Below are 24,238 nucleotides of genomic sequence, written 5' to 3' on the forward strand. Positions count from 1 at the left end.
CATGAGATCCACACACTGAGACGCAGTGCTACGTCTGGAGGTAAGCTTTTAAGTATGGTCCCTCACTGCCACAGGTCAAGGTGGGTCTCGGATGATGAGCGGGAAAAAAGGAAGATACGCATGCACAGGGACAAGAGGCATGAGACGGCACGGACGTATGAGAAAATGCACCTGAAGCACAGGGTGAAAAATGGGAAACCACTGAGGAGGAGGCTGGGTCTGTGCCGAGACCTGGAATCCCATCCTTGCTATCATCCTCATGCTGCCACCCAGGGGGAAGCTTCGTTTTCACCCCTGCTGTCACTAACTCCTCAGAGAGGCATCAAGGACAGGATGGAGGGATGGGAGCGAACCAGGCCATGCAAGAGAGAGATCAAACCAGTATTGAAAAGGAAAGCTGAGTGAAGTAGATGTGCCTTTTCCTTCTCAAGGTTCAGGAGTCATAAGACTGAGCGTGGGACCTTTGGAAGGAGGAATGAAGAGATTATACTAGCAGAAAAGGGACAAGCGCTAGCCACTTTGTACATGAGAATTCACTCCTGTCTCAGGGCTGTAGGGTTCAATAGAGTAGAGGAGTCAGCCTGAGTCAGAGAAGAAAAAATGGAATTGTGGCTGTTTATTATTCTTTATAGGTTCTTACTTTAGGGAAAGAAAGGAGGCCAAAGATGCCTTCTAGCTTTTCCAGTCCAATTTACCAGGGGTACAAGAGAGAGGGACTTGGGACAGGGCCTCTGAGAGCTAGCAGATGAAAGTCTTCATTGTGCTGTTCCAAGCGTGAAGTAAGGAGTCTCGAGCAGCCTCCACCACTAGCCAGCACTATTGTGCTAGCCACCCTGGAACATGAATAGTATCCGGAGAAAAGCCTACAGCCCTAACAAAAGGGAGCATCACTCCTTTCAAGCAAGCAAGGTCAGCTGGAGACAGCTGTTTACAGACAGTGGGTCGTGTTTGCCAGTTCTGATTTACAAAACCTCGGGGCAGCTCCAATAACCACATTTAGGTTCAGTTCAATCAATGTTTATTGTCCTCTACTTGATGCCAGGCCCTGGGCTGGACACTGAGGATACAGAAGAAACATGAGACAAGGCCTCTACCCTAAGGATGCTCATTGTTTAGGCGTAGAAACAGTCATCAAAACAGGGTTAAAATAGAGCAGCAAGTCCTACAACAGAGGAAGCACAAGGAACCCCTTGTTCATGGTAGGAGAAGTAACCCAGTGCAGGGAATTGGAGGTTTCTCAAAGAGGGAGATTTGTTTTCCCCCTTCTCATCCTATATTCCTCAATGGGATTTAAAGGTTCAGGATGTATTACCCAAGAAGGAAAGTCTTGCAAGTAGACAGAACAGCATGTGAGAGGTCTCGAAACAGTATGATGATCCATGAGATGGGAAAGGAAGCTGGAGAGAAAGATGGGACAGATGGCATTAGATATGTCATTAAGCTTCCTTTTATAAAAAGCCAAGGAGTGGGTCAGAGCATGGTATACACAGAAAATTATCTATGAGAGAGGATCCCAAGAAGTTTAAAAAAGCAAAAAACTCACACCCAAACAAAACTAATTTTATTTCCTGCTAATTTATGTAAGACTTTTAGAAGGAGAATATTCCAAAATAAAACAACTCCAAGAACTTACTCTAAGGCGTCACAACTCAGAAAGGGTGTAAATCACTCCTTCTTCTGAATTTTAAAAGCACTTTGTATCCTCCTTTTAGCACTTGTCACTTTCTGCTTAGGAGCATAGTTATTTGTGTCTTATCTCTAGTGGTTTATCAGCTCCCTGTGAGCATAAACCAGGTCTTGCTCTTTCATACTATAAAACTTTATTGCAACTCAGTCTGAATAGGCAAGGTACCCCCAACGGTACCTAGAATGTAATAGATCTTGGAAAAAGATGGCATGATGGAGTTACATGATATCAGAGCTAAGAGACTCTTGAAGATATTCTAATCCAGAGTTTCTCAAACTTTGTGAAGAATCTGACAAAAGCTATGGATTCTCTTCCCAGAAAAACTCATACATAGAAAACATTTTACATACAATGTCATGGCCAGCCATACCCAAAGAGGTATGGTTCAGTTCAGTTCAGTTCAGTCGCATCCAACTCTTTTCGACCCCATGAATCAGCACGCCAGGCCTCGCTGTCCATCACCAACCCCCGGAGTTCACTCAAATTCATGTCCATTGAGTTGGTGATGCCATCCAGCCATCTCATCCTCTGTCGTCCCCTTCTCCTCCTGCCCCCAATCCCTCCCAGCATCACGGTCTTTCCCAATGAGTCAACTCTTCACATGAGGTGGCCAAAGTATTGGAGTTTGAGCTTTAGCATCAGTCCTTCCAATGAACACCCAGGACTGATCTTTAGGATGAACTGGTTGGTTAACTTGCCCCAAATCACAAAGCTAATAAGTAGCAGAACCAAGCCTAGAATACAAGTTTCCTGGTTCCCAATTCAGTACTCTTCGCATTACAAAGGAAAAAGTTTAGTAGGGTTGTTTCCTGCTGGGAGGGTGCCTAATACAAGCCTCAGGTGTGGCAATGTTTCTCTTAACAAAATTCCTTGATACAAGGATGATGCTCAGAAGAATGTGGCAAGTTTGTGGCTTCTGAGGTCCAAATGCAGTGGTCCTGGACCTCTGCTAAGGTGGGAAACAATGGGAGATGTGCAGGGTTTCATGGGACCATTGAACTAAGCCAAAGAACCAAAAATGACATTGAAATCTCCCCAAGTAAGAACAGCAAAATCTTCCTAACTATACTGTTTGTAGGTCAAAAAGCAACAGTTAGAGTGGAACAACAGACTAGTTCCAAATTGGGAAAAGAGTACATCAAGGCTATATATTGTCACCCTGCTTATTTAACTTATATGCAGAGTACATCACGTGAAATCCGGGCTGGATGAAGCACAAGCTGGAATCAAGATTTCTGGAAGATATATCAAAAACCTCAGATATGCAAATGACACCACCCTTACGACAAAAAGTGAAGAGGAATTAAAGAGCATCTTGATGAAGGTGAAAGAGGAGAGTGAAAAAGCGTGTCTTTAAACTCAACATTCAGAAAACTAAGATCTCGGCATTCTGTCCCAGCACTTCATGGCAAATAGGTGGGGAAACAATGGAAACAGTGACAGACTTTATTTTCTTGGGCTCCAAGATCACTGCAGATGGCACCTGTAATCATGAAATTAAAAGACGCTTGCTCCTTGGGAAAAAAGCTATGACAAACCTAGACTACGTTAAAAAGCAGAGACATTACTTTGCTGACAAAGGACCATCTAGTCAAAGCTATGGTTTTTCCAGTAATCATGTATGGATGTGAGAGTTGGACCATAAAGAAGGCTGAGTGTGGAAGAGTTGATGCATTTGAACTATGGTGCTAGAGAAGACTCTTGAAAGTCCCTTGGACAGCAAGGGGATCAAACCAGTCAATCCTAAAGGAAATCCACCCTGAATATTCATCGGAAGGACTGATGCTAAAGCTGAAACTCCAATACTTTGGCCACCTGATGCGAAGAACTGACTCATTAGAAAAGACTGATGCTGGGAAAGATTGAAGGCAGAAGGATAAGGGGATGACAGAGGACGAGATGGTTGGATGGCCTCACCAACTCAATGGGCATGAGTTTGAGCAAGCTCCAGGAGATGGTGAAGGACAGAGAAGCCTGGTGTGCTGCAGTTCATGAGGTCACAAAGAGTCGGACATGACTGAGCAACTGAACAATACTGTTTACAGGAAGTGATAGAATCCTGACTCAAAGACAGACTGACTTTCAAGCCAACATTGTGTCCATCCCACCACAAAGTCCTCTTCAAATGCACAAAAATCTAACTACCACAGAAGCAATCCTGAAGCTGGAGCCAGAGCAATAGACTAAGTAATCCTAGAAATAACTCCCAGTTATCTGTGATAATGGATTCAAGAAACACACACATCTTTTAAATCTGCAAACACACAAGCGAAAAGAATCAGCCATTTGGCTGAAAATGTTAATCTACTTCTATATGCCACAAACCATTCATTCAACTAAACTAAATGTATCATTTTCATTGTGAGGTCCATATTGAATGAAATACTAAGATGGTATTTTCTTTAAGTGTCACAGATAATAAAACCAAATCATTTGCTTTTCCCTGTGATAATCTCACCTAGGGACAAGATTGGGAACTGGCAATAAACATCTCCACTCTGGATCATACACAAACTACATAACTGGAGAGAATTGAGGGATGACCCCCTATCCTTTCTGGCTCCAATATAATCCAATCTATGCACATCTGATCTTCTGGGTCTTTGCAAAAACTACACACTCCCCTTTTCTAAAGGACCTCTAGGGACTTCCCTGGCAGTCCAATGGTTAAGACTGCACTTCCACTGCAGGGGGCACGGGTCCAATCCCTGGTTGAGGAACTAAGATCCCATGTGCCTTGGCCAAAAGAATTTTAAAAATAAATAAAAGACCACTGCCCCCTTTACCTCTTCTGGCTTAACTAGGTGCTTGTATCTTCCAATGCCATGCGTGGGCTTTGACCTGTAGTGCCGACTGGTGGTCAACAGAATGCCACCTGAAAGAGAGAAAAAAAGACAAACCTGTTTCAAAACTCCTCAGGGACAGACAGATCATACATGAGGAGATAAATTCTCCACTGCAAGATGGAATATCTGGGGACAGCAAGCCTCTCATTGGTTTAAAGAACCAGAGTTATTTATTGATCCTGAGCTGACATTCAGTTTATCCCTTTTCTCTCTCCTTTTGGCCCCTGGACTATATCTAGTCTCCGCTTTGAGAAATTCTCTCTTCTTGGTGTAGGGGGACAGAATACATTCTTATAGGACTCTCATTTTCTCTTGTCCCTCAACAGGCAATAATCCTTTTGAAGTTTTCCAGTGAGGATTGTTCAGAGAGAGAGGCGGCAAAAATAACCAGCAGAAAGGACTACAAACTTGTTAAAACTATTCAATTTGCTTTATTTGTGTTGACATATAATGATCTCCAACAGGCTTCAAATGAATAACAATAAAAACTAAAAACATAAGGTACAGAACAGTGCATAGGTAAAAAATAGAATCGCTATATATTGATACTCTATATTAATACTTATATATTAATACATATTCATTGTAGTACAGCCAGAGATGTGTCACCCAAATCCCCTTCAAAGAAGGAGTTGCTTATATATACATATTCTCCTTTAATCCCCATTATTTTTATCTTCATTTACAAACAAAGAAACTGCAGCTCAAAAAGTAGGAATTGGAGAGAATGCCAAGGTAATCCGGGTTAGGACCCTGTGCTTCCACTGTAGTGGGCATAGGTTTGACCCCAGGTTGGCAAACTAAGATCCTGCATGCCATGCTGCAGCCAGAATAAATGAATAATAAAATTAAAAATAATAATCAAGTAATATAATAAATAATAATAATATACTAATAATATATTTTAAAAAGCAAGAATTGGCCAAGGTCATCCAGCAATTAAAAGGCAGAACTGCAATTTAAACCCAGGTCTATCTTACTAAACAGCCTGTGCTCAGATGTGTTATAACATCTGAATTTCTAGAATACAAAATCTAGCTAGACTTGATCATTCCCATATCTGATATCAGTTCCTTATTTTTACCCTTCACTGGAACCAGCTCTGTTATGTCTGCGTATCTCTCTTGCTCACTCCCCACCTTCTGGAAAAGTACTGGTCCTAGGTTCTGCTCCCTTTCCTCCTAGTTCCTGTGGTCCTGCCCTCATCTCCCCAAAGCCACCACTTTGTGGGGTGCTAAATACAAAATGGTGTGGAAAAGTTTAATGACATCTAGTAAAATGTTTCTTAAGTTTCTCTTTTCTAAAATGTGCTTCCAAGTAGTCTGCTCTGTGTCAGGCCAATCAAGAGTCATGGCCTCAACTATGGAGAACAGTACAGAGGTTCCTTTAAAAACTAAAAATAGAGCTACCATATGATCCAGCAATCCCACTCCTGTGCACACATCTGGAGAAAAACATGGTTGAAAGGATACATGGACCCCAGTGTTCATTGCGGCACTACTTACAATAGCCAGGACATGGAAGAAGCCTAAATTGTCCATCAACAGAGGAATGGATAAGGAACATGTGGTACATACATACAATGGATTACTGAGCCATAAGAAGAATGGAATAATGTCACTTGCAGCAATAGTGGACCAAAGAGATTGTCATACTGAGTGAAAGAAAGTCAGAAAGAGAAAAACAAATATATATCACTTATATGTGGAATCTAAAAAAAAAGTACAAATGAACTTATATACAAAACAGAAATAGACTTACAGATGTAGAAAAACTTATGGTTACTAGGAGGCAAGAGTGAGGAGAGGTAAACTGTCAGACTGGGATTGACATACACACACTACTACATATAATATAGATAACTAATAAGGACCTACTACATAGCACACGGAACTCTACTCAGTATGGGAAAAGAATCTGAAAAGGAGTGGATATATGTGCATATATAACTGATTCACTTTGCTGTACATCTGAAACTAATACAACATTGTAAATCAACTATACTCCAATAAAAAGTTAAAAAAAAAAGAGTCATGGCTTCAGAAACCTTCCCTGCATTCACAATCCAGAATATTTCATCAAGACAACCTTAGGATATCATGGATCCCTTCCATGATATGCATTAGCCTGCATTTACAATTACATGCCAACAACTGTACAGATACTGGGACAGTTACAAAGATGACTATAATATACTACTTTTCCTTGAGACACTCAGTATGTACTGGTGAAGGATAATGGGGAAGCAGATAACTACTTTATGGTGTACAAAATACTTTAATGGAGATAAAAGCAAGGAACCTAGATGAAAGAACAACTACCTCTGTCTGGGGCATGAGGCGGGGGCGAGGGAGTGAAGGAGGGTACAGGGGAAGGGTTCAGAGAAGTAACAGCTGCATTCTTGAAAGAGAAATAAGAGTTTACCATGCAAGGAAGAAGGAAATGTTTTTGGCAGAGATTTCCAAATAACTGAGGTATCTTTTGGTCATGATCCCAACTGACTCTCTGAGCCTTCGGGTTCCAGACTCTGCAACCGAGGGTACCACCTGAAGAGCTAATATGCAAAACCCCTTGATGGGTACACAATCATACTCAGACCACAGCTTTGAAAATGAATTCATCCACCAAGATTTTATTATGAATTTAATACATGACCTTCTAAAAAGTACTGAACTCCCCAAAGCATGTTTATTCATTCAACAAATATTTATTACTACCCAACAGAGTAGCCAGCAACAATTATACCCTCTCAACCATGTGACTTGCACATACCAAGAGTTATGCAGTGTACAAACCACCCACTATCCATGGAAGGCCTGGTTGGTACTACCCTAGATGCTGGAGCTCTAACAATGGACAAACACAAAGCCCCTGCAATACAGAACCTATGATCTGTTGGTGAGACTAATATCAACGCTGGGTGAAAAGGGCTCTCTATGATAAGAGCCATATACATGGGATAGGCATTAAGACTGGACTTGTGGTGTCAGGAAATGATTCTTAGAGCAGGAGACTTTTAAGTAAAATCTGACAGGCGGCTTGGAGTTAGTGAGGTGAGAACACAGTATGGGGAGAGGAAGAGTCAGAGAGAGAATTTCAAGGCAGAGTATGAGGAGAAAGGCGGCAAGAGACGAGCTTACAGAAACAAGCAAAACTTAGGAACAGCTTAATTATTCAGTACTTATGATGTACCAGACACTGGGCAAAGAGGTGGAGATATAACAGGGACATGACCAACAAAACTCTGCGTATAGAGCTTATAGTCTAGTAGGAGGAGGGAATAGTCACACAAAAAATATGAAATTACAAATTGTGAAGAATGATAAAAAGAGCTATGGCAATTCAATCGGTGGATCTATTTTAGACTGAAATATCAGGAAAGGCCTCTCTAAAATAGAATGACCTGTGAACTGAAACTAGATGTCAGAGGAAAATAATAATAGTGGTTATCCCCAGGGAGAAGTGGCTAGAAGGCAGGAGAGAGAGATTTACTGCTGACTTTATACTCTTGAATCTTTAAAAAAAAATTTTTGTGTACATGCATTATCTACTCAAAAAAATAAAGTAATAGAGACCCAAAAGACAGATATGGAGTTTATTAGGTAAAAGATAGAGTGAATGTTCCAGGCAGAGGGAATAGCATGTGCAAAGGCCTCAGTAGGTGACACAGATCAGCATATTCAATGAACTAAAAAGGCTGTCCATGTGGCTGAAGCAAAGCAGGAGGGACTGCATGCACCAGAGATTAGGGTGGTAGGTTGGAACCCACCACTTTGGGCCTTGTGAAGGGTTTGGATTTCATGCTGAACATCAAAGAAATTATATGCCTAATGTGTTTTTAAAAGATCACTTTGGTTGTTGTGGGGGGAAGGTGAGTGTGAACGGAAGTTCAAGCAAAGATTCAAGTAATAGCCTTGGCTGAGTTGTTAGTCTTCCTGTATCCACACCCCCATCTCTATTCCATCCTCTAAAGGTGACAAATGAATCCTTCTAAAACACAAACCGAATCATGTTATTTTCTTTCATTAATTCAACCATTTATCCATTGCACACACACAATTTTTAAAAAGGTCTTTGGTGTATTTCAAAATGTTTGATGATTTTCCACTGTCTGAAGTTCGTATTCCTTAGGCAAGCTTTCAAGAACCTTAATTTTGTAATTTAGTTCCAACCACTTCATGTCCTCACTCTCCATCCTCCAGGCCTTTAGAACTTTGCTTCTCAGCCACAGAGCTACACTTAGCATTCTGTATAAACCATGAAGCTCTCCTGCCTCTGCGCTGTGCCAGGCTGTCCCCCGTGCTGGGACTGCACCTCTCTGGTGATATCCTTCATCGCCTCCAAGGCCAGCTTAAATGTCATCATCTCTGTGCTTCCCTAAACATACAAACGTCATCAAGAGTTTACTTTATGGTTACAGTTCTCCCATGACTCCATTGTATAGTAAAATATTTGATGTAAATTAAAAAACAACAACAACCCAGGTGCTAGTCACCATCTTTAAGTACATAGAAACTCAATCACCCACCACTGGTTTTAAATAACAGAACCAAAAGTGATCTTTGAGATGATGACACATCTTAGGTAAAAATGCCACAAATGCTTGCCTCAGCTTCTCATCTACTGTAACTCCTTGGCAAGGAGGCATTTGCAAATTCAGTTTGGGGCAATTCCTATAATTAGAGCAGCTGGTTAATTAAGAAGTTAGTTCAAACTACCGTTAAATTAACCATTTTCTCTCTTAAATGAACGGTTTTGGTCAAATTACCAATGGTTAAACTGCTTAATTAGCCAGTTGTTTTAATTATAAAATGCACAAGTTTGAAAGCCTCTGATTTCCATTAAGTTCAACTGAATTTTTTCCCCCTGCTTGTGTCATTAAGCTGGTTTCCTGCTGTCATATTAACACTGCAGCCTCCTGAGAGAAAAGGCAACTCTTTTCATTGAAGAAGACACAAAACCCCAGGACTTCAAAAGGAGGCTTTGAAAATCTTTCAATTGGTACAATTATAGAATGTAATCATGTATTCAGTTTTCCCGCAACATGTCCCTTCCCTTTATATATGCCAGCGTCAACTGTCCTTCAATGTCCTTGTTTACTAAACTGGGAACTAAACTCATCAATCCAGGATGAGGATAAACAACTTCATTTTAATTATTTCTCCTTCAAGATTGGAACAAGCATTTTTAAAGCAGGGCTACACAAGAGAGAAAGAGGGAAAAACTGGGGTAACCCCAGCCAAGAATCTAATTACAGGATATTTTTTTCCATTCAATAGACCACAAGTCCCTGAAGGGCAGATACAACCCCCAGCACCTGGCAAATAGTGTGTGTTCAATAAATGTTGGGGTGCTTTTGTTTGCTTGTTTTGAAATTCTAGAGATATTTTAACAAGGCAATCTGCAATGATTTGGCTCTGGCAGCTACCCACTTTTTTCAAAATCTCTTTTCAAACTTCTTTCAGTTTTTCTAATTACACTGTTCTACTTGGACTTGAATGTACCATGCTTTGCTGACTCCACCTTTTTGCTCATGCTATAATAAGAGGAGTCTGAGTTCCCTTCATTTAACCTCCTTATATATTTACCTCTCTGTGTACATTTAAATCAGTTAAAAAAAAAAAAGATGGTCACTACAATCAGGCTTTTCCCTTGGAGAGAGCAGCTGGGATGGTAGCCAGGACCCACGAAGTATGATGGGTAAAGGTAGGAAAGAGACACTGCTTCCTCCTCATTTTTTCTGAACACCATTATAATTCAATTTTAAAATGTCTGACTTTATAGAAATGTCAAAGACCCGTGAAAAATGCCAACAAAGCTGTGTCCTTTCAAAGAGAATTACCTTGGCATGCAAGGTAAGTTACCCTGGACCTGGGAGCCTTCTAGGCACTGAGATTCCACAATTGAAATGGGCAAAGGAAAGGATCAATGGCCTTGAAAATAATGTTTGTAAATGTTTGAAAATATGTTCAACCAACTAGTAATCAAAGACATGCAAATTACAAATAAAAGGGATGGCATTTTTAAACTTATTGATATCAGTAAATGTAAAAAAACAACACTCAATATTGATGAGTATATAAACAGGGATTCTAAAATACAAAAAAACCCCTACAAAATGGTGCAATCTTTCTGAAGAGCAATTTGGTAATACACATCAATAGCTGTAAAAACGTGCATTTTCAAGGACTTCCTTGGCAGTCTAGTGGTTAAGACTCCAAGCTTCCAATGCAAGGGGCTCAGATCGGATCCTTGGTTGTGGGGGAATTAAGATTCCAAGCACAACCAAAAAAAAACCAAACCTAAAAATGTGTACTTCCTTTAGCCCAACAATTAGAGTTTTAGAAATATATATCCTATGTAAATAATCACACAAGGGCACAAATACTAATGTGCAAGCATGTTTATCATAGAACTGTTTACATTTCAAAATTTTGGAGACAACTTAAAATTTCTCCAAATAGAAAGCTAAGTAAACTGCTATTGTCCATCTTTCTTTTCAAAAGGAGCTTTTTCTCAATTGGACTTTTTTCAATAGCATTTAACATGCCCCCATTTGATCTAGCTTTAAAATCAAGAATAAAACAAAAAGTTACCTCAGAATTAGGTAGCTATCAGATACTAAAATACATTACAAAACTATAGTAACCAATAGTATTAAAACAACTTGGTACTGCTATCAAATATACAGATAGACCCATAAAACAACACAAAGTTAAAATACAGTAGGTTCTACATCTATATGGAAACTTAGTATATGATAAGGTAACATCCTCAAATGTATGGGGAAAATGTTAGATGTTTCAATAACTGTTAAAATAACTGGCTGCCCATTTAGAGGGGAGAAAACTGCATTCACACCAGATGGACCACATGTTAAAAAAAGACAAAAACAGAAGATAAATGAAGGATTTTTAAAAATAATCTTGAGGAAGGGAGTAGAGATCTTTCTAAGCATGAAGCAAAATCTAGAAATCAAAGATTAATGAACTGAGCTACACAAAAATTTTAAACTTCAATTCAGCAAAAAGGAAAAAAACAAAAGTCAAGGGATAAATGACTAGAAATAACACAAAGCATTTATGGTAGGAAAATGCTTATTTCCTTACTATATGAAAACTATATAAAAGTTCTTACAGATCAAAAATGAAAAAGCATACAATTCAAAAGAAAAATGGGCAAAAAATATAAACAGGCAGTTCACAAGAAAAGAAATACAAATGGCCAAAAAAAAAAAAGAAAAGATAACAAACTTTCTTAAGAAATGCAAATTAAAATCAGACATTATTTTCACCAGCAAAAAAGTAAGATGTTTTGTAAAACCCAGTTTTGGGCCAGAAAATAGAAATGTAAATTAATACAACTTCTCTGAAGGGCAATCTGACAATACTTACCAAAATTTTCAACTCACAACTCATTGACTCAGCAATTTCAATTCCAGGAATTTATCTTACAAATGTACAGGAACAACTTTACAAAGATGCATAAAAATGGCTGCTGTAGCATTTTTGAAATAACAAAACCTGAAAACAACCTAAGTATCCAGCATTAAGATATAGTAATATACATACATAACATATATGTTCATATACCATATAACTTTCCTGAAAAATATACAAGAAACTGCCATCAACGCATACCACTGAGGAGTAAGATCTGGAAATAGGAGTAAGACCTGGAAACAAAAGCTTTCATCGTATACCTTTTAGTACAATTTCTATTTATTTTTAATATCTGCATGCTTTTGTAATTTTCAACAGTTGATAATTTTAATTTATTTTAAAAACCTTCCTCAGAATACACATCAGTTCAAAATGAACTTATTATCTGGTTATGGGATAAGGGATGAGTCCAAGACTAGGGGACATACCGGTCTTGAACATAATCCTTATTTTTTAATATACAAGAAAAAATAAAACAATGAAAGTCTAACAAAATGTGCAGTGCTTAGTCGCTTATCATATCTGACTCTTTGCGACCCCATGGACTGTAGCCTGCCAGGCTCCTCTGTCCATGGGGATTCTACAGGCAAGAACACTGGAGTGGGTTGCCACGCCCTATTCCAAGGGATCTTCCCAACCTAGGGATCAAACCCAGGTCTCCAGCATTGAAGCCAGATTCTTTACCGTGTGAGCCACCAGGGAAGCCCACAAACAAAATGTGAATAATTGCCAAATATGGGCTCACTGACATATTATCTTTTCACTTTTCTATAATTTTTGTATCTTTCAGAATTAAGTGTCATTAAGAGAAACATAACCATTAAAAATAGTCTTTCCAGACCTCCCTGGTGGGCAGCGTATAAGAATTCACCCATGGATGCAGGAGACATGGGTTCTATCTCTGGTCCGGGAAGATTCCACATACTGTGGAGCAACTAAGCCCCTGCAATACAACTACTGAGCCCCACTCTAGAGCCCTCAGGCCACAACTACTAATCCCGCAGGCTGCAACTACTGAAGCCCAAGCACCTAGAGCCTGTGCTCCACAACAGAAGTCACTGCAACGAAAAGCCCGCGCACCACAACAAAGAGTAGCCCCTACTCACTGAAACATGAGAAAGCCCACACAAAGCAACAAAGACCCAGTGAAGCCAAAAATAAACAAATATATATAAAATTATTATTTGTTAAATCTTTCCTTAACCCCACATCCCTCTCCAGCTCCTGCCAGTTCTCTCTCCTTCCATTCAAAAACAAACTTCTTAAATATATTGTCTGTAACAGCTTTCTCTAACTCCTGAATTCCCATTCACTTGTCAACTGACCTCACCATACCTACACAGATACTACTCTCCCTAAGGTCACTTCTATGCTGTTAAAACCAAGGGATATCAATTAGTCTATATCTTTTGCAAGCCCCTCTCAGCAGCACACAACTGAAACTGGGTAACCACCCTGTCCTTCTTAAAGCACGATCATTTTGGTTGCCATGAAACTATACCATCCTGGTTTTCTCCTACCATGCTGGCCTCCCTTTTCAAGCTCATTAGCCATCTCTTTCACCCTCTACCCAATTGTTTAATGTTGGAGCTCCTCAGGGCCTGATCCTTGGGCCTCTTCTCTACTTGTGTTCCCTGGATAGTCTAATTCATTCTCAAGAAAAATCAACAGTATGATGACTTTCAAATTCAGTTTCAACCCAGACCTATATTTTGAGCTCAAGATCAGTGTCTCCAGTGGACTACTTAGCATATTTTCCTCATAAGCACTCCAACTTAACATATTCAAATACCAGACTCAGATTCTTACCCTACAAATTGTTCCATTTAAGGCAGTATATTCAAAACAAGTATGTAGAATATTTATTATAGTGGAAACATATTCACCATAGATTAAGTGAGGAAAAAAAGCAGATTATGAAGCGTTATATATAATTTGTTCCCATTACTGCAAGACAAAAAAAAAAAACATATATACACACAGAGACAGAGACAGAAAGAGAAAGAGAAAAGGCTAGAAGAAGACCTGGTAGGATATACACCAAAATGTTAAGCAATAATTTCTGGAGGATAGGCTAGGATTACAAGTGATGTTTATTTTCTTCATTTCCTTCAGTTTCTTGGCATGTGTGTGTGTGTATAGTATTTATTTTCCATATTCTCTAAAATGCATGCTTTTCACTTTTATGATCAGATTTTCTTAGCTCTTTTTTCCTTTCCTGATAGGATGTAATACAAAATTCAGAGCATCAATTATTATTAAGTTTTCTTGCTAAAACTATTTAACTTAAATCTAGTAAAAATTTTAGATCTAACTTCCAGTTTGCAGGAAGGGGACAGAAGAACATGTCATAAAATACCACAAGAAAATAATCAGACAAATTAAAAACCAAGGACATTCTATAAGTCAAACAGTCTAGCCTAATCACAAAGCATCTGCTGCAGAAATAAAACAGTGAAAGAACTGTTCTATATTAAAGGTGACATTATAGCAAAATGCAAAGCATGACCCTTCTTTGGGCTCTTGGTTATAAACAATCTCATAAAAGACTTTTGGGGGACACCCAAGGAAGTAGATAGAGTATTAGATGACACTGAGGCATATTATTATTAATTTTCTTCAAGGAGATAATGCTATTGTGGTTCTTTAATAGAATGGAAAGAATATCCTTGTTTCTAGAAATGGATGCTTAAGTATTAGGAGTGAAACATCATAACATCTGATCAAGAAAGCTGAACCTGACAAAATGTTAACAACAGTTGAATTTAAGTGATGGGTCTAGAAGTGTTCATTATATTATTCTTGGGGAAAAAAATTATTTCTTACAACACTGTAAGTTTTCAAATGGCAAGGATCATATCATCTTAATTTTGTATCCCCAGCACCTAAAATGCAGCCTAGTCCAATAAATATTTGTTGAGAGAATGAATAAATAAAAAGAAGCACATATTTTGAGAGGTTGGGCTTTAGGTCTGGTGGAAGTGGTGATTCTCTACACATAGCTGCCATTGTCTGAAATAATTAACAGATATAAAACTTACGTCATGCATGGCACGTAATAAGCCATCAGTAAATGTTAGTTCCCTTCCTTACTCCCATTCTTTTATTTCTGATACTTTTTTTATGGCCACACCATGTGGCTTGTAGGATCTAATAAAGTTCCCCAACTAGGTATCGAAACCATGCTCCCTACAGTCGAAGTGAAGATTCCTAACCACCGGACCACCAGGGAATTCCCTGTTTCTGATACTCTTTAGTCATATAACAGATGTCATTATCTAATGGCTGCTTTGAAATCTGTCACATAATAAAGTAAAAATGGCAAGCAATAGGATTGAAACATTGAAATTCACTGAGTTAACCAGATTAAATGGATTTATTTTGGATAAAATCCTGTAGAAAAAGCCTTAGCCTGGTAGATAATGGACATGAAAGACAGGTCTGGAATAGTAGCAAAAATAATAATAACAATAGTGAACATTTTTGAGCACTTTATATGTTTTACCTCACTGAATCTTCAAATAATTCACTGTAGTTTGTACTATAAATTCCCCTCATTTTTTAAAGTGAGAAAACCAAGTCATAGAAAAGTAGTTAAAGGTCACAGAACAGTATGTGTTAGAGCTGGAATCTAAACCTACTACAGAACTCTTGCTCTTAACCCACAATTTATGTTCTTGCCCATTGTCCAATTCCATGTGAGGGGTAGGACTTGGTCTCAGCCAATCTTCCCAAAGATATATTTGGCAACTTTTCAGACAAAATTATACTAGTGCTAGAGGGTCACTTAAATCAACTAGACCACATCAGGAAATAACTGCTTACCTGCAGAATAGACAGGATTCTCTCCTGAAGTTCTGAACCTAAAAAGGGGGAGAAGGCATGTTCAGTACAGTTAGATATGCACATTTTATTTGCACAGCTACCAAAACTTGTATGCTCCTCATTACAGATATGTCAATACTACACGTTTCCTTATTCTATCCTTCTCTTCTTTCCATAAATATTATTAAGTACTTACTATGGGTCAGACAATGTGTTAGGTCCTGAAGATGCAAAAGCAAGTAAAATATCTCTATCTATGGTCTAGTTGGAAGAGAGATGAGTAAACAGATGTGAGCCACAATATAGTCCTGGTACAGAGCAAAAACACATACAAGATTTAGTGGAATACACAGGAAAGTATGACGATTTCTACCAGGGGATGAAACTACTGGAGCTGAGTTTTTAAAAACAAAGAACTACTCTTAATTGTTTAGCCTTACAGAAAAAGCATTCTAGGCAGAGATATGAAAGTACTATGTCTGGGGAACAGCAAGCAGGTGGGTGTGAGTGGCACTTCAGCAGCAGGGAAGGGGGCAGGGCAAAAGAGGCAACCAGGGACCAGGTTATACCAGGTTATGAAGACCTCATAACCTGCGGTGAGCAGTTTGGTCTTTGCTCTGTGAAGGCAGTGGGAAGCTCCTGGTAGAGTTTAATCACAAAAGTGATGTGATCAGGTTTAAGTTTTGGAAAGTTAACTCTGGTGAGTAATGAATGAGAAGAAGTGAAACTGAGACAAGAGAAACTACCAGTAAAGTGGTTCTTACAATAGCCTTGTGTTATTAGAACATATTTCAAAAGTAAGGCTGATGGGATTTGTCCAGGAATTAGATGTAGAGTAAAAGAAACAATAGTATCAACCATGACTCCAAAGATTCTGTCCTGTGCAACTAGATAATTGGAGTTGTCATTTACCGAGAATGGGGAAGGAGTAAGATAGCAGGTGAGTTAATGCTTGAGATGCTTAAGAAACATGTAAGGGGAGATCATGAAAGAAGAATGCTGTGTGAACATTCTAGATGCAAATATTAGCTATATTTAATTACTATTATTAATATCCTTACCTCAAGAGGGAAAAGGCTTGCTTAAAAATGGTATCATTCTTCAGACACAGCACCTATAGCAAAACAGCCACATTAGATCAACCATAAGCATTCACAGACCTCCAAGTACCTCTTCACCAAGAGGCTAGAAACCCACAGTACACAAACCAAAACAAAACCCAAGTCTCTTGTCTAGCAAAGAAGCTTCCCTACAGTTAATACCAAACATGCAGGCAAACCAAGGCCATGTTCTTTCCTATTTCACCCACTACAGAAAATGCTGGAAAAATAGAAGCCCCCCTTTTGGGGGCTGCTTTTTTTAATTCACCATATTTCCCCTTTCTAATTTGATTTATATTTTCTAATATCAACAACCATTATGCATGTGTCAAGCACAGGCACCATGCAAGGGACTTTGAATTCTAATTCTCAAAACACTGCAAGGCAATTCTACAGGTGAAGCAACTAAGGCCCACAGAAGTTATATTCCAAGAAATTACAGCTAACAAGTGGCTAAAATGACTGCTTTACTCCAAAGACTATGTCTCTATTACAGTATACTGTCTCTTTTAATAGTAACAACAATAATAACAACTATACCAACATGAACAAAATAATAATAATGAAAGGAGGTAGTTGCAGTGGCAGCTTCCCTTCCCAATCTTACCCCTAATAACCCAGTTATTTCCTTCTCACTCTGCCCTGCTGGCACTCACTCAAAAGATCACTGGTATAGCTTTACTAAGGTAGTCCTTAACATAGAGGAGGTCTTTCTATAAAGTAACTAGATAGTAAGTAATAAATGGCCTTAAGTTTCCATAATATAAAGAGAAAATCCTGTCCACTACGATAACAATTTCAATTCCTTCAACATGTATGTGTTAAAAGTCCATTATGTGTAAAAGCCTTCAGAAACAAAGGAAAGTCTGAGAAACTGTCATAGACAAGAAGAGTCTAAGCAGACATGACTAAATGTAATATACTAGGTAGGATCCTAGAACAGAAAAAGGACCCTGGATTTTTTAAAAATGAAAGAAGTATTAGTAAAACATGGACTTGATAATAATATATCAATATCAGTTCATTAATCATAAAAAGTATACCATACAAATATAATAGGGGAAATTGGATATGGGGGTATATCCAGTATTGTCTTTGCAACTTTTCTGTAATTCTAAAACTATTCTAAAGTTTTGTTTTGCTTTTTTGGCTGTGCTGCCATGGCTGGCATGGCATGTGGGATCTTAGTTTTTTCCACCAGGGATCGAACCCCTGCCCCCTGCAGTGGAAGCACAGAATCCTAACCACTGGACCGCCAGCAAAGTCCTCTAAAGTTTATTTTTTAAAAGCCTAATAGGTGCCAACTATTGTGGTGACTATGAAAGGGACTAGAAGAACAAAATGTAACAATATGAATGAACTTGGAACCATTATGCTAAATAAAAGAAGACAGTCACAAAGGGCCAGTATCGTATGACTCCATTTATATGAAATATCCAGAATAGCAAATCTATAGAAAAAGAAAGACTAGTGGTTGCCTTGGGTTGGGGGGTTTGGGAAGCTGGAGATGACAATTAAGGGATATGGGACGTCTTTGGGACTTCTTTCTAGGGTGATAAAAAAGTTCTAAAATTGCTTGTAGTGACAGTAACACAACCCTGAATATATTAAAAGTCATTGGGGAGGGAGGAGGGAGGAGGGTTCAGGATGGGGAACACATGTATACCTGTGGCAGATTCATTTTGATATTTGGCAAGACTAATACAATTATGTAAAGTTTAAAAATAAAATAAAATTTAAAAAAAATAAAAATTAAAGTCATTGAATCATACACTTTAAATGGGCAAATTGTATGGTATATGACATATCTCAATAAAGCCTTTTTAAAAATGTAAGCACGACCCCCGTTTTATAGGAGTTTGAACGGCTGGAGATATGAACATACATTTGTATTAAATAGCTAAGTAATACCACAGCATCATATGATTAAGTCAAAACAGGTGGCAAAACAACTGACACCTCTAGCAGAAAATCTGTGTATTAATGGCAAGGAGAAGTTCTCTAGCTTTGGAGATGTTGCAGATATTGCTGAGAATCTGCCCAAAGTCATGAACCTTCTCCCCAGACATATACAGGTACAAATATACAAAAGGCTGCATACTGAGCACAGAGAATTATATCCAGAATCTTCTAATAACCAATAATGGAAAAGAATCTGAAAAAGAATATGTATATATTAATATGCATATATAACTCAGTCACTTTGCTATATACTTGAAACACTGTAAACCAACTATACTTCAATTTTTAAAATTGCATAAAAAAAATGTGGGATATAGAACCAAATAAAGTGAGGTGGATGTGACTGGTGATAGAAGCAAGCTCCAATGCTGTAAACAGCAATATTGCATAGGAACCTGGAATGTTAGGTCCATGAATCAAGGCAAATTGAAAGTGGTCAAACAGGAGATGCAAGAGTGAACATCGACATTCTAGGAGTGAACTAAAATGGACTGGAATGGGTGAATTTAACACAGATGACCATTGTATCTACTACTGCGGGCAGGAATCCCTTAGAAGAAATGGAGTAGCCATCATGGTCAAAAAAACAGTCTGAAATGCAGTACTTGGATGCAGTCTCAAAAACGACAGAATGATCTCTGTTCGTTTCCAAGGCAAACCCTTCAATATCACAGTAATCCAAGTCTATGCCCCAACCAGTATCGCTGAAGAAGCTGAAGTTGAATGGTTCTATGAAGACCTACAAGACCTTTTAGAACTAACACCCAAAAAAGATGTCCTTTTCATTATAGGGGACTGGAATGCAAAAGTAGGAAGTCAAGAAACACCTGGAGTAAACAGGCAAATTTGGCCTTGGAATACAGAATGAAGCAGGGCAAAGGCTATTAGAGTTTTGCCAAGAGTACGCACTGGTCATAGCAAACACCCACTTCCAATAACACAAGAGAAGACTCTACACATGAACATAACCAGATGGTCAACACTGAAATCAGACTGATTATATTCTTTGCAGTCAAAGATGGAGAAGCTCTATATGGTCAGCAAAAACAAGACTGGGAAGTGCAAAGAAATAGAGGAAAACAACAGAATGGGAAAGACTAGAGATCTCTTCAAGAAAATTAGAGATACCAAGGGAACATTTGATGCAAAGATGGACTCAATAAAGGACAGAAATGGTATGGACCTAACAGAAGCAGAAGATATTAAGAAGAGGTGGCAAGAATATACAGAAGAACTGTACAAAAAAGATCTTCACGACCAAGATAATCATGATGCTGTGATCACTCACCTAGAGCCAGACATACTGGAATGTGAAGTCAAGTGGGCCTTAGGAAGCATCACTACGAACAAAGCTAGTAGAGGTGATGGAATTCCAGTTGAGCTATTTCAAATCCTAAAAGATGATGCCGTGAATGTGCTGCACTCAATATGTCAGCAAATTTGGAAAACTCAGCAGTGGCCACAGGACTGGAAAAGGTCAGTTTTCATTCCAATCCCAAAGAAAGGCAATGCCAAAGAATGCTCAAACTACCACACAATTGCACTCATCTCACATGCTAGTAAAGAAATGCTCAAAATTCTCCAAGCCAGGCTTCAACAATATGTGAACCGTGAACTTCCAGATGTTCAAGCTGGTTTTAGAAAAGGCAGAGGAACCAGAGATCAAATTGCCAACATCCACTGGATCATCGAAAAAGCAAGAGAGTTCCAGAAAAACATCTACTTCTGCTTTATTGACTATGCCAAAGCCTTTGACTGTGTGGATCACAAGAAACTGTGGAAAATTCCGAAAGAGATGGGAATACCAGACCACCTGACCTGCCTCTTGAGAAACCTTTATGCAGGTCAGGAAGCAACAGTTAGAACTGGACATGGAACAACAGACTGGTTCCAAATAGGAAAAGGAGTACATCAAGGCTGTATATTGTCACCCTGCTTATTTAACTTGTATGCAGAGTACATCATGAGAAACACTGGGCTGGAGGAAGCACAAGCTGGAATCAAGATTGCCGGGAGAAATATCAATAACCTCAGATATGCAGTTGACACCACCCTTATGGCAGAAAGTGAAGAGGAACTAAAGAACCTCCTGATGAAAGTGAAAGAGGAGAGTGAAAAAGTTGGCTTAAAGCTCAACATTCAGAAAACAAAGATCATGGCATCCAGTCCCATCACTTCATGGCAAATAGATGGGGAAACAGTGGAAACAGTGGCTGACTTTATTTTTCTGGGCTCCAAAATCACTGCAGATGGTGACTGCAGCCATGAAATTAAAAGACGCTTACTCCTTGGAAGGAAAGTTATGACCAACCTAGATAGCATATTCAAAAGCAGAGACATTACTTTGCCAACAAAAGTCCGTCTAGTCAAGGCTATGGTTTTTCCAGTAGTCACGTATGGATGTGAGAGTTGGACTGTGAAGAAAGCTGAGCACCGAAGAATTGATGCTTTTGAACTGTGGTGTTGGAGAAGACTCTTGAGAGTTCCTTGGACTGCAAAGAGATCCAACCAGTCCATTCTAAAGGAGATCAGTCCTGGGTGTTCTTTGGAATGAATGATGCTAAAGCTGAAACTCCAATACTTTGGCTACCTCATGAGAAGAGTTGACTCATTGGAAAAGACTCTGATGCTGGGAGGAATTGGTCGGCAGGAGGAGAAGGGGACGACAGAGGATGAGATGGCTGGATAGCATCACCGACTCGATGGACCTGAGTTTGAGCGAACTCTGGGAGTTGGTGATAGACAGGGAGGCCTGGTGTGCTGCAATTCATGGGGTCGCAAAGAGTCGGACACAACTGAGCAACTGAACTGAACTGAACTGCAAGTGAGGGAGGAAAAAAAGTTTGCATACTACTTCAAGAGATTCACTGAAACTCTTAATATCCCCCACAGACCACTATGCTAAAACGAGATTCTCAAAGGCAAGAGTCATGTCTTCCTCTCAGGCACAATGTTGTTTTAATAAAAAAATAAATGATTAGAAAGAAGTGAATGACTGCTAATCATTGCTACCGTTTATTACTACCCACACCTATTTTGTTGAGTACCTACCATGTGTCTAAATCATAATTTCATTACCAGATAAGTATTATTATCCCATTTTACAGATGGGGAAACTGAGATTAAGTACAATTGCGTAACTTTAATTGTAACAAAGTTAAACAGCTACTATCAGAACTAGCATAGGATATTAGGTTTCTGACTCCAAGCCTGTAATTTTCCCCTATTCTACACCCTCTCTCCCTTAAATGAAGGTGTTGCTGCTGCTAAGTTGCTTCAGTTGTGTCCGACTCTGTGCAACCCCAAAGACGGCAGCCCATCAGGCTCCCCCATCCCCGGGATTCTCCAGGCAAGAACACTGGAGTGGGTTGCCATTTCCTTCTCCAATGCATGAAAGTGAAAAGCGAAAGTGAAGTTGCTCAGTCGTGTCCGACTCTTAGCGACCCCATGGACTGCAGCCTACCAGGCTCTTATCGACCCCATGGACTGCAGCCTACCAGGCTCCTCTGTCCATGGGAGTTTCCAGGCAAGAGTACTGGAGTGGGGTGCCACTGCCTTCTCCGAATGAAGGTGTTAGTGCTTAGGAAATCAGGAGGGAAATGTTCATATTTAGGAAAAGTATCCCAGAGAATGTGAGGTCATGAAGATTGGGATATGAATAGACAGAAGGAAGGACAAAGTATATAGACAATCCTAAAAATGACAATTAAATCAGATACCAAAAGACTCTGTAAACATGTGTACAATATTCTTAACCTAATGTTGGTCACAATAAAAGAGCAGTCACAGGGGCTCTGGCTGGCTCCCCCACCACTGGCCACCATATCTTGGTCAGTAATTTTCCCCTCTCTGGAGTTAGAGCCAATGACTCTAAGATCCCTCCGGGGCCAAGATCTATCAACCACGACAAACAGAACAGAAATCAGAGTGAACAGAATGTACTCTTAAATGGGTCAGTCACTTTATACAGAAGAGGTATTGGATGGGAAGAGAGATCTAGATAAGACTGATCTTTCCTCACTTTAAATGTTCAGATTTCTGAGTCTCCACAACAGCTATGAATTTAATTATCTAAAAGCCAACCCTTTTTAAGGGTGGACAACTGTCTGGAAGACAACCAAATTATGGCATGAACTCTTCCTTTCAGCTCTGGGAAATGTGCTTCCTCTTCCCTACAATGCTCAGCATTATTTATCATGACAAAAGTAATCTATTTTGGGACTGTATCCACAAATACTCTCTCTCCCCAGTCAGCAAAGAAAGAGCAGCTCCAGCTCTGGAGCAAATGGAAGAGGAGGCCAGTGATTCTAGTGAATGAATGAATGAGGACATAGATGCCCCAGCAGGTAACAAAAACACTTGTCCCATAAGCTTGGGAGTCAGGAACCAGGAAAGGACTACACAGCAACTTAAGAACCAGTCATGGGGCAAAATCTATAGTGTGTGAGTAGCTTCAGATACCAGAGTCCTGGGGTGGGTGGTGACAGTAGTGGGTAAGGGTCCCATGAGGCAAGCACTTGAGAGCTGTTCTATGAGTATTAACAGAATATATCTGTATACTAACAAATATTACTTAAAATAGCATTGTTACTATCACTTACAGAGTAATCCTTTGTTCTAAGCACTTTGCTCAATTTTTCATCAATCCTCTAGTAGAAGCATCAAAATAATTGCCTCTTTTCATAGAGGAAAAACATAATTTATATAATGATGTCCTTTTCATTATAGGGGACTGGAATGCAAGGTAGGAAGTCAAGAAACACCTGAAATAACAGGCAAATTTGGCCTTGGGGTACAGAATGAAGCAGGGGAAAGGCTAATAGAGTTCTGCCAAGAGAATGCATAGGTCATAGTAAACACCCTCTTCCAACAACACAAGAGAAGACTCTACACATGGACATCACCAGATGGTCAACACCAAAATCAGACTGATTATATTCTTTGCAGCCAAAGATGGAGAAGCTCTATACAGCCAGCAAAAACAAGACTGGGAGCTGACTGTGGCTCAGATCATGAACTCCTTATCACCAAATTCAGACTTAAATTGAAGAAAGTAGGGAAAACCACTAGACCATTCAGATATGACCTAAATCAAATCCCTTATGATTATACAGTGGAAGTGAGAAATAGATTTAAGGGACTTTTTTTTTTTTTTTTCCTTTCTTTTTTTTTTTTTTTTTTCTTACATTTATTTCATGTGTTCCCCATCCTGAACCCTCCTCCCTCCTCCCTCCCCATACCATCTAAGGGACTAGATCTGATAGACAGAGTGCCTGATGAACTATGGACGGAGGTTCATGACATTCTATAAGAGACAGAGATCAAGACCATCCTCAAGAAAAAGAAATACAAAAAAGCAAAATGGTTGTCTGAGGA

General features: G+C 39.2%; 1 protein-coding gene across 1 annotated transcript in view; it reads right to left on the reverse strand.

Annotated features, from left to right (window-relative positions):
* Positions 1-24,238, reverse strand: part of MRPL48 (mitochondrial ribosomal protein L48) — a 55,208-nt gene that overhangs the window by 25,226 nt on the left and 5,744 nt on the right. Inside the window, exons 2-4 of the mRNA XM_027562942.1 lie at positions 16,862-16,914; positions 15,801-15,838; positions 4,474-4,562 (exon numbers count right to left, since the gene is read on the reverse strand). Of these exons, the coding sequence (XP_027418743.1) occupies positions 4,474-4,562; positions 15,801-15,838; positions 16,862-16,914 (180 nt within the window). The remainder of the gene's footprint in view (positions 1-4,473; positions 4,563-15,800; positions 15,839-16,861; positions 16,915-24,238) is intronic.

This window comes from Bos indicus x Bos taurus, chromosome 15, assembly GCF_003369695.1.
Source record: "Bos indicus x Bos taurus breed Angus x Brahman F1 hybrid chromosome 15, Bos_hybrid_MaternalHap_v2.0, whole genome shotgun sequence".
NCBI classification, from domain to species: domain Eukaryota; kingdom Metazoa; phylum Chordata; class Mammalia; order Artiodactyla; family Bovidae; genus Bos; species Bos indicus x Bos taurus.